This window comes from Triplophysa dalaica, chromosome 22 (genome assembly GCF_015846415.1).
Source record: "Triplophysa dalaica isolate WHDGS20190420 chromosome 22, ASM1584641v1, whole genome shotgun sequence".
In the NCBI taxonomy this organism is placed as follows: domain Eukaryota; kingdom Metazoa; phylum Chordata; class Actinopteri; order Cypriniformes; family Nemacheilidae; genus Triplophysa; species Triplophysa dalaica.
In genome coordinates this window covers 3,696,299-3,708,386 of record NC_079563.1, presented here as the reverse complement: position 1 = coordinate 3,708,386, position 12,088 = coordinate 3,696,299, and the positions used below count along the sequence as shown (strand labels likewise).

Genomic DNA, 12,088 nt, shown 5'->3' with positions numbered 1-12,088 from the left:
GAAAAGTAAAGTAAGGGATTACTTTTATTTTTCTTATGATGTAATTCAGCTAAATAGTGTGTAATATATACATTAGTAGAAATAACATCAAATCTCAAGTCTAACTTTAAAACATATGCTCTAATATAGTGGTCTCCAACGTGGTGCCCTGCTAAATCATCATGAAATGTTATTAGCACGTGCTGTAAGCTTTTATGTATTCAAGTGCAAAAATATGTGAAAGAAAAAATAATTTGGACCTGTGAGCCTAAAAATAATGCATCACATGTTTCAAGTTTGAAAGTATTTTATAAGCAAGTAGCCCCCTAGATGATTTAATATCTTCAGGTGGCCCTCGCTTTTACAAAAAGGTTGGAGACCCTTGCTCTAATGTATGATTTGTAATACTTTGGTCAGTTAATAAGAATACTTTATGTGGTTTTATTTATTTGAATATATTAAAAGAGCCGTTTCATTTCTATCCATGAATCACTTCATCACAAGTAAACTAGGTTGAGGTAGGATATAGAGACTAATTAGTAATTAAGTACTTTTTCAGAGTAACTCACCCAACTCCGGTCAACAAACACTTTCATTCACCATGAATCCCTCTTCCATACACTGAAAGTGATTTGTTACTAAGCATTTTTTAAATCATGACTACAATCCTAGAAAACATATTTTGTGTTCCTATGAAGAATCTCACATAAGCTGAGCACAACATGAAGATGAGCAAATGATGAAGACACCTTTTTGGATAAATCCTTCTATAAGGCTGCATGCATTCCAGACAGTGAGCATCCCGTACCTTATAATAATTATACTAATAGAATCTCACCTCATCCAGTTCGAGTGTGTTTCTCTTCTGGCATCTATATATTCATTCAAGTGCCTTCTCTTGCATATCTGTGAAATGAATAATAAACAATTTAAACTTCCATTTATATCTGTCACAGTTATATTCTGGTCTCGTTCTATGTTCCCGTTTGCCTGTGTTCACACATTTTTGGTAATTAGTCCCACAGCCCTTTCTGTTCTGCCTGATTATGTTCCCCTTTGTTTTTAAGCAATGAGTTCTATGACCGGTTTTAATTGTTTTTGTGTGCTTGTCACATTTACATTTACATTTAGTCATTTGGCAGACGCTTTTATCCAAAGCGACTTACAGTGCACTTATTACAGGGACAATCACCCTGGAGCAACATGGAGTGAAGTGTCTTGCTCAAGGACACACTGGTGGTGGCTGCTGGGATCGAACCAGCAACCTTTGATTTACCAGTTCAGTGGTTTAACCCACTAGACCACCATCTCCTTGTGTTGTTCTTTGGATTTATTAAAAGATACTCTTTGGATTACCTACTTCATTGTGTGCTTGTATTTACACATCATACCGTTACTGAAATCTGCACCCAAACAGTGAGCATTTGGCTGAGACACCTGGCCGAGGCTCATGGGCCCAACAGCGCCTCTACGACCGGCCTACCCAAACCAGAGAATTCCATGAACATCCTCCATACCGATACTTCCGACACCTGTCTGGGGGCCGTCCTATCCCAGACCAGAGAGGGAGAAGGACACCCGGTAGTATTCATCAGTCGGAAGCTCACCCCAGCTGAGACCCGTTATGCCAACTTGGAAAAGGAGGCCCTGGCCATACAGAGGGCCATTGAGGAGCTGAAATACTTTCTACTGGGCAAGAGCTTCTCCCTGGTTATCGACCGCGCATACTAACAGTGGATGTCCAAGGCCAAGGAAACCAATGCTCGGGTGACCAGGTGGTTCCTAGCGCTCCAAGATTTTCATTTCCAAGTGGTTCACCGGGCCAGGGCCTCAAATGGTAACTCGGACGGTCTATCGAGGATGTGGTCAGGTTGGATTTCTCGGCCAGGGACATTCCCCCCCACTCCCCAGCAACCTCCAGGTAAGCCCCACAGATACACGCATCACACCAGGTCGACGCTTTGGTGGGGGAGTGTGGTGAGCCGCCCAACACCCAATCAACGTCACCATGGAAACGGAGACATGGCTTTACTCACCACAGGGCATAGAGGGAAGCACCGCACATACCCCGTGACACAGAGGGTGAGCTAATACTGGATTCTGACATCCTAGACTGCGCTTATGTTGTGGATTACTGGCTGCTCCCTTCCCCGCTCGGCTCGTCCAGCTCTTCCACGTCCCCGCTCGGCTCGTCCAGCTCTTCCACGTCCCCGCTCGGCTCGTCCAGCTCTTCCACGTTCCCTGCTTGGCTCGTCCAGCTCTTCCATGTCCCCGCTCGTCTCGTCCAGCTCTTCCACGTCCCCACTCGTCTCGTCCAGCTCTTCCACGTCCCCGCTCGTTTTGTTCTGCTCTTCTCAGTCTCCGTTTGTCTCGCCCAGTGTCTCCGTCTCCCGCCTCTTGTCATTGCCAGTTAGTCCTTCAGCCCTGAGTTCACTGACATGTGTAGACTCCTCAGCCGACCCTCTGCATCCTGGTGCTGTTGGGGTCAGATAAACTTTGGGATCTCCAGCCGCCAGCTACCTTAGGGATGGAGTATCCTGTGTATCCACATCAAAATCAACATAAATGGACTCACTGAGCACCAAACCAAGATCCTGACATAGCCATCCCTGTTCCCTGATCTAAACACTATAAAAAATGAGTGCCATAAACTGAAGTAGAGGGAGCACCAACATTGAGGGATCTGAAGAGATTCTGTTTGGAGGAATAGTCTATGATCACTTGTCATGTATTCTTCAACCTCATCAGACATTATAAGAGAAAAATCTGAGCTGAAAATCTGAATTTTTCTTGCAAATGAGAAGTGTATAAAGAGTGTATAAATTGATTGTAGCGTAGATGGCGGCGCGTGAACATCGCACTGCTCAGCGTCTCTCCAGTTTTATCAATTATACAGTGTTTTTCTTGCTCATCTCGGGCCTTATTTGTTCAGAACAGTTGTGCATTCACATCGTACACCCGGCATGAGCTTTTGGATATCGGTTTGCGCATTCCCGGAAGTTATATCAGCAACATTCAACTCTTTCCTGAGATCGGCAAAACACCCAATGCTACACACCCCACACGGCCGGGCGGAAGTGCTCGCCGGCGGCGTCGAGATCGTAAACAAAGGCGGGGTAAGCGCGGAGGGCTAAGAGCTATGCAAAAGCAAACACCACACCGGTTCTCTTTACCCAGCATTTTCCTTGCTAATGTACGATCATTATTGAACAAAATTGATGAGATTCGACTTCGCATCATCAACAACAAAACTTTTGAACTGCAATGTCATAATCTTCACGGAAACATGGCAACACAGCGGCATACCGGAGAACGCTATTGAGTTAGCGGGCTACAACACACACTGGACGGATAGAACGGCAGAGCAATCCGGTAAGACAAGAGGAGGTGGATTGTGCATTTATGTCAATAAAGCTTGGTGCATGAACTCTGTTATTGTCGGGAGACACTGCTCTGCTAACCTTGAGTTTCTCATGGTTAAATGACCATTTTATCTGCCACGGGAATTCACTTCCGCCTTATAACGGTGTTTATATTCCACCGGATGCTGATGCCAAGCTTGCCATGAAAGAACGTCATGCAGCCATCAGTAAACAACAGACTGCTCACCCGGAGGCTGCATTTATTGTTGCGGGAGATTTTACATTTACATTAACAATTAGTCATTTGGCAGACACTTTTATCCAAAGCGACTTACAGTGCACTTATTACAGGGACAATCCCCCTGGAGCAACGTGGAGTAAAGTGTCTTGCTCAAGGACACACTGGTGGTGGCAGCTGGGATCGAACCAGCAACCTTTAATTTACCAGTTCAGTGGTTTAACACACTAGACCACCATCTCCATTTTAATCACTCTTACTTAAAGACAGTGCTCCCTAAATTTCCCCAGTATGTTTCCTTCCACACAAGAGGAAACAAAACTTTGGATCATGTCTATACAAACATGGCTGAAGCTTACACCGCAACCCCCCTCCCCCACCTGGGTCAATCTGATCACCTTTCTTTGTTCCTCACCCCCAAGCATTCACCTCTCATTAATCGTGTGAAGCCATCAGTGAAGACCATCAAGGTGTGGCCTGCGGGGGCAGACTTTACACTCCAGGAATGGTTTCTACACACAGACTGGAGTATGTTTGCTTCTCAGGCCACCAGTGGCTTTCACACGGACATAGACAGCTACACCTCCTCTGTATTGGACTAGATCAATACCACCATTGAAAGTGTCACAGATCAAAAGCAGATCACCATATACCCGTATCAGAAACAACACCGACTTCAGATCAGGTGATGCACAGGCCTATAGTACTTCCAGGACAAATCTGAAGATGGGCTTTAAAAAGGCCAAGCACTTCTACAAGCTAAAGCTAGAGGAGCATTTTACCAATTCTGACCCTCAACGCATGTGGCAGGGCATCCAGGCCATTAGTGACTACAAACCCAACCACTGAACGAGCTTAATGACTTTTATGCACGCTTTGAGATAGACAATAAGGTACCCTCCACCAGGCTCACACCTTCTACTGACCACCCAATCATCACACTAAACTCCACAGATGTTTACACTGCACTAAGCCGGATAAATGCACGCAAGGCTGCTGGTCCTGGTGGCATCCCTGGTCGCGTACTCAGGGCATGTGCGGAGCAGCTTGCTGCGGTCTTCACGGATATCTTCAACCTGTCCCTCGCCCAAGCAGTGGTTCCAGCATGTTTCAAATCCACCTCCATTGTGCCCATTCCAAAACATTCCAGCCCGACATGCCTGAATGACTACCGCCCCGTAGCACTCACACCCATTGTTATGAAGTGCTTTGAGCGGCTGGTCCTGTCACAACTAAAAGTCTCTCTGCCATCCACACTGGACCCATGCCAATTTGCCTACCGTAGCAACAGGAGCACAGATGATGCAGTGTCCATGGCACTGCACTCCGTGCTCACACATCTCGATAATATGGACACTTATGCACGCATGCTGTTTGTAGACTTCAGCACTGCATTCAATACCGTCATCCCTTCCAAGCTAATCATCAAACTTGCAAACCTAGGCATTAACAATTCAACCTGCAACTGGATTATGGACTTCCTGACGAACAGGCCTCAGCTTGTTAGGTTAGGCCACATATGCTCCACCACCATCACCCTCAACACTGGTGTACCACAGGGCTGCGTACTGAGCCCCTTTCTCTACTCCATTTTCACACTCGACTGCAGACCTGTGAATGGACCTAACTCCATCAAGTTCGCAGACGATACAACAGTGATTGGTCTCATCAGCAACAACGATGAGACTGCTTACAGGGAGGAGGTACGGCACCTGGCCACATGGTGCTCAAACAACAACCTGCTCCTTAACACCTCCAAGACAAAGGAGATCATTGTGGACTTCAGGAAGGCGAAAGGAGGCACACACGACCCCATCCACATTAACGGGATGGCTGTTGAACGTGTTTCCAGTTTTAAGTTCCTGGGGACCCAAATTTCGGAGGACCTGTCCTGGACCATCCAAAAACACCTCATGCCTGGTCAAGAAGGCTCACCAGCATCTCTTCTTTCTGAGGACACTGAAGAAGAACCAACTGTCTTCATCTATCCTGGTGAACTTCTATCGCTGCACGATAGAGAGCATCCTGACCAACTGTGTCACAGTCTGATACGGGAACTGTTCTGTTGCTGAGCGCAAGGCATTGCAGCGGGTGAATAAACAGCCCAGCGCATCACAGGAACTACACTCCCTTCCATTGAGGACATCCAAAAGAAACGCTGTCTGCGTAGAGCTCGCAGCATTCTCAAGGACTCCTCTCACCCCGCTCATAGACTGTTTACTCTCCTGCCTTCCGGTAGGCGCTTCAGGTGCCTCCGGACAAGAACCAGCAGACTAGGAAACAGCTTTTTTCCCAGAACTGTTTCACTATTAAACTCTGCTCCCCACTGATTCCACTACCCCTCATAACTTTAACTGTAATGCTGCTATTACATTGTTTACATTGCACTACAGGGCTGCCATGCATGACTGAACTGTACACACCAGTACTTCATGTTATCTGCTCTACCGGACTGTTTACACACACATAGCATCATTTGCACTCTATATTGCTCACTTGCACACCAGGAATATTACACTGAATGCTCATTTGCACTATTGGACTACTCTCATAACTGCATTACCTCATCTACTGCACTGTAACTTTCATAACTGCATTACCTCGTCTACTGCACTGTAACTTAAATAACTGCACCAACTTCTCTACTGTACTGTCACTCATCTATTGCATTACTGCATCTATTGCATAACTTACTGCATCTACTCATCTATTGCACTATAACTTCAATAACTGCATAAACTCATCTACTGAACTGCAACCTTAATAACTGCACTAACTCATCTACTGCACTGTAACCTTAATAACCGCATTAACGCATCTACTGCACGGTAACTTCAATAACTGCACTAACTCATCTACTGCACTGTAACTTTATAACTGCATCTACTCGGGTATTGCACTATAACTTCAATAACTGCACTAACTCATCTACTGCACTGTAACTTTATAACTGCATCTACTCGGGTATTGCACTATAACTTCAATAACTGCATTAACTCATGTACTGCACTGTAACTTTAATAGCTAATGTCTGTAACTAATGCACACTCAAGTCACTTGCACTATTGTATAGTCTATATTGTTATCTGTTCATAACCACCTGTACATTAATGATCACAGTATATAGCCTTCTGTTTATATTGTTCATAGTACATACCGACTGTCATATTTTCATAGTACATGCCCATTGTATAGTATTTTCCTAATATTGTATTCTGTATTTATTCACACTGTATATCCTGCACTTGCTAATTGCACTTCTGGTTAGACCTAAACTACATTTCATTACACTGTACTCGTATATGTGTAATGACAATAAAGTTTAATCTAATCTAATCTAATCTAATAAAGGAAAACACTTATTTCATAATTTGATTTTGGCACTGTATCGAGGTTCAATAAAAGGAAAGAAGGAGACGGGAACCGGAAGACATTTAAACATTTTATATAAATAATAACAGCCAGCGGCCCCTCACGGCCAACCGCCGGCGAACCAAAAAAGACAGAAGTAAAACACAAGAACATAAAAACAAACATGATCGAGCCCGGTCCTTTCTCATCGACGTTCTGGTTGTGCGTTCCTTTATATGCTCCCAATCTCCTACGTGATACGAGACCGGTGCGCGCACAACTGGCGCTCATTAACAATTACTCACCGGCCTCGAACCACGGACTCGCCCCACCTTCTCTACTACAGGCACACTTTAAGTCGTTTTTCTTTAATGAAGCATTGGATTTTTGTGCTTTTTTAAATAAAAGATTAAAAGCATAAACAATATAGATTTATTTCCACAGCATTCTTTACTCTTATTTACCACAGAGTTTTTGTCCCCGCCTGTATATGGGAGGAAAAGATTAAAATCTTACGACCCTATCCCCAACGTCATTTATAAATCACTCTGACACGCTACCATACAAATTGTGCCAAAATCAGACTGACTTTGTGTAATCTGAGCGAGGCATATTTCAGAATTTTTTAATACTTTGTCCAACTTCAATATTTTCCAAGATTGGCTTTTGGAATGAAATGGGATCGATAATATATTATGTTTTTGGGTTCTAGACAGAAACTTAAATCCCAAACTTGTTCCTGTGTTGTTTCATGTAAAGATTTATACATCATTAAAATGTGGTTTGAAATAAAGTTTAAAAACAAGTCATATACAAAGATATTTAATAGCATTAACTATATAGCATTTATGTTTCATGTAACGTCAGTGTTGGAGTTAGAACTTCATATCAAAAATGTTCACAATATCTTTAAGAAAAAGATTTCTTGGTGACAAACACTGTTTTTTCAGACAACAGACTCACCACAAATGAGTATCCACTGCTGACAGCTTCCTCCATTTTGCTTTCTTCTGCTTCATAAGGGCCAAAATGTGCTCCGATTGGAAGAATCTCTCCGTGGTTAAACACCCCGAGTCCTGCATTGGGAATGTTGGATGTGAGAACCTCCAGTCCAACAGGAAGGGTTAGTCTGGCCCGGTCTGAAGTCCCCACAGGCACAAGGGTGTCAGGAATGAACAATGGAGCACCATGAACGTCACATTCACCAGTGAAAAATGACTGACACTCTTCACAATCTGTGTGAATATAAAACAAAGAAAAGGATTTTAAAGTGAAAGGCGATATGCGGGTGAAATGGTTTCTAAATACCCATTTTAGTGGCAGAAGCACTTTGAGGGGATCAGTTTAGCTAAATAACGTTTCTGCACAAACTCCATCACTGAACAAACTGGGCAGTCATCTCAGGCCTGGGATGCCATACAGAGCCCCAAAGGACACTTATTAAAATTGAGAAACAATTTTAGACTACAAGGCTGTGCACTGACAGGCATCTGTGTTCCTATTGGCTGTGAAGGTAACCTGTCATGAGCAATGAGGTTTAAAAAAAAACATGCTAGCCTTCTGCACTCAATTATTTTCATTCACTTCTTCCCCATACAGTGAACTCAAATGTCATTCGCTACGTGGGTATTAGTGAACAAGGGAGCGGTTATTAGATCTGGGCTTGTGTGAATTCATTAACATAAATTCTTTCCCCGACACTGGAGAGTTATCTCGTCATTTTTAAAAAAAGTTCCCAAAAAAGAAACTGTGAGCTTTCAAAATCGAGTGAAAATTAAAAAATATTCCATCGCCTGATTCTATATTATTGAGGTCATGCTTTGCTTTTGGCAACCTAAGTTTAAATATTAAGTGTTGGCACAGTTTTAGTTGTGACCCTGGATCCCAAAACCCGTCTTAAATAGCACGGGAACAATTATAGTAAAAACAAAAACAAAATGTTATGGGTAAAAAATTTTGTTTTTTTCTTTTATGCCAAAAATCATTAGGATGTTTGTGGTGAGGAAGGCAGGACGGGAGCCGTGAGGCGGGGCCGGTGGCGTGAGTGATAGTTGGAATCAGCTGTGCGCACACCGGTCCCACATATCTCACGGAGGAAATCGGGAGCATAAGAGAATGAGCGACGGGACTGCTGATGAAAGAGGACCGGGCCCGGACATGTTCTCCGGTTCCCACCTCCTAGCTTCCTTTTATTGAACCTTGTTTTATTGGTGCTGAAACCCGGAAGGAAGGAGAGACAGGCTATCGGAGAGCCCTGGCTGCTGAGGGGCTTCGCAGTGCTGAGGAGTTCGGGCAGCGCAGAGGAGGGAGGTGCCCCAGCGGCTGCCTGAAGCAGTGGTTCTGGAACGCGATGAATCGGCTGGGACGGAGAGCTCACTGCCGTAATCCTGGGCAGAGGTGGGGTGGCGGCCTTACAGGAGGGAGCAGGAGTCGTCGCCATTGGCCGTGAGCAGGAACAGTGTGTCTTAAACAGCACCTATTCTTTTCTCCCTCTCTCCCCTCTCTCGTCCCTGTCACTCCTCGTGCTCCCCTCTCCGTTCTGTCGTCCTGTCTGTGCAAACCCCGTGGCGTTGTGGCATTTTACTTCTGTGTTATTGTTTGTTTGATTATTTGTATTAAAATGTATTTAAATGTTGGCCGGTTCCTGACTCCTTCCTTCCATTTATTGAACCTTGTTACAATATAAAGTAAAGACTATGTTCAATGAAGATATTTTGTAAATTTACTACTCTAGATATGAAGGTGCTGGTCATATATCATCAAAAAGTTAATTTATTTCACTAATTCTATAACTTGTAATCTCCTCTATGGCAGGGCACCGGGGGTGGATGAGATCCGCCCTGAGTACCTCAAGTCTCTGGATGTTGTGAGGCTGTCTTGGCTGACACGCCTCTGCAGCACTGCGTGGTGGTCAGGGATAGTGCCTTTTTGTTCTGGCAGACTGGGGTGGGCTTCTTAAAAAGAGGGACCGGAGGGTGTGCTCCAACTATCGGGGATCACACTTCTCAGCCTCCGTGGGATCATCTATGCCAGGGTACTGGAGAGGAGAATCCGGCCGATGGTAGAACCTCGGACTCAGGAGGAACAGTGTGGTTTTCGTCCCGGTCGTGGAACACTGGACCAGCTCTTTACCCTCTCCAGTGTGCTAGAGGGTTCATGGGAGTTTTCCCAACCAATCCACATGTGTTTTATGGACTTGGAGAAGGCATTTGACTTTGTCCCTCGCGGCATCTTGTGGAGGGTTTCGGGACCCTTTGCTAAGGGCTATCCGGTCCCTGTACGACTGAAGCAGGAACTTGGTTCGCATTGCCGGCAGGAAGTCAGACTTGTTCCCGGTGCATGTAGGACTCCGGCAGGGCTGCCCTTTGTAGCCGGTTCTGTTCATAATTTTTATGGACAGAGTTTCTAGGTGCAGGCAGGGGCCGGAGGGCGTTGGGTTTCATCTCCGCTCTTTGCGGATGATGTCGTCGTGCTGCCCCCATCAGACCAGGACCTTCAGCATGCACTGGGACGGTTTGCAGCCGAGTGTGAAGCGGCTGGGATGAGAATCAGCACCTCCAAATCCGAGGCCATGGTTCTCACTCGGAAAAGGGTGTCTTGCCCACTTCAGGTAGGTGGAGAGTTCCTGCTTTAAGTTGAGGAGTTCAAGTATCTGGGGGTCTTGTTCACGAGCTAGGGAAGGATGGAACGGGAGATTGACAGACGATCTATGCCCGATAGAGCATGTATAATGGGTAAGGAAAGTATACAGACCACATTAAATTTTTCACTCTTTGTTATATGGCAGCCATTTGCTAAAATCTTTTAAGTTCATTTTTCCTCATTAATGTACACACAGCACCCCATATTGACAGAAAAAAATATAATTGTTGACATTTTTGGAGATTTATTAAAATAGAAAAATTGAAATATCACGTGGTCCTAAGTATTCAGACCCTTTGCTCAGTATTTAGTAGAAGCACCCTTTTGATTTTATACAGACATGAGTCTTTTTGGGAAAGATGCAACAAGTTTTTCACACCTGGATATGGGGATCCTCTGCCATTCCTCCTTGCAGATCCTTTCCAGTTCTGTCAGGTTGGATGGTAAACAGCCATTTTTAGTTCTCTCCAGAGATGCTCAATTGGGTTTAAGTCAGGGCTCTGGATGGGCCATTCAAGAACAGTCACGGAGTTGTTGTGAAGCCACTCCTTCGTTATTTTAGCTGTGTGCTAAGGTTCATTGTCTTGTTGGAAGGTAAACCTTCTGCCCAGTTTAAGATCCTGAGCACTCTGTAGAAGGATTTCGTTCAGGATATCCCTGCACTTGGCCGCATTCATTTTTCCCTCGACTGCAACCAGTCGTCCTGTCCCTGCAGCTGAAAAACACCCTCACGGCATGATGCTGCCACCACCATGCTTCACTGTTGGGACTTTATTGGAGAGGTGATGAGCAGTGCATGGTTTTCTCCACACATACTGCTTAGAATTAAGGCCAAAAGTTCTGTCTTGGTCTCATCAGACAGAGAATCTTATTTGTCACCATCTTTGAGTCCTTCAGGTGTTTTTTAGCAAGCTCCTTGCGGGATTTCATGTGTCTTGCACTCGTGCTTCCGTCGGGCCACTCTGCCATAAAGCCCCGACTGGAGGAGGGCTGCAGTGATGGTTGACTTGCTACAACTTTCTCCAACGTTACAAATGCATCTCTTGAGCCCAGCCACAGTGATCATTGGGTTCTTCTTTACCTCTCTCACCAAGGCTTTTCTCCCCCGATCGCCTAGTTTGGCCGGACGGCCAGCTCAGAGAAGGGTTCTGGTCGTCCCAAACGTCTTCCATTTAAGGATTATGGAGGCCACTGTGCTCTTAGGAACCTTAAGTGCAGCAAAAAAAAAATAGTAACCATGGCCAGATCTGTGCCTTGCAACAATTTATGTCTCTGAGCTCTTCAGGCAGTTCCTTTGACCTCATGATTCTCATTTGCTCTGACATGCACAGTGAGCTGTAAGGTCTTATATAGAAAGGTGAGTGGCTTTCCTAATCAAGTCCAATCAGTCTAATCAAACACAGCTGGACTTAAAAGAAGGTGTAGAACCATATCAAGGATGAGGACAGCACCTGAGTTAAATAGGGTCACAGCAAAGGGTCTGAATACTTAGGACCATGTGATATTTCAGTTTTTC

At 44.8% G+C, this 12,088-nt stretch overlaps 1 protein-coding gene across 3 annotated transcripts in view; it reads right to left on the bottom strand.

Moving 5' to 3' along the window:
- The window catches only part of LOC130411273 (histone-lysine N-methyltransferase PRDM9-like), a 45,242-nt gene that overhangs the window by 9,972 nt on the left and 23,182 nt on the right, over window positions 1–12,088 (bottom strand). For all 3 annotated transcript variants that reach the window (XM_056735747.1, XM_056735750.1, XM_056735748.1), the window contains 2 exons: window positions 7,894–8,165; window positions 818–885 (listed from right to left, as the gene is read on the bottom strand). In XM_056735747.1, coding sequence (XP_056591725.1) covers window positions 818–885; window positions 7,894–8,165 — 340 coding nt within the window. The remainder of the gene's footprint in view (window positions 1–817; window positions 886–7,893; window positions 8,166–12,088) is intronic.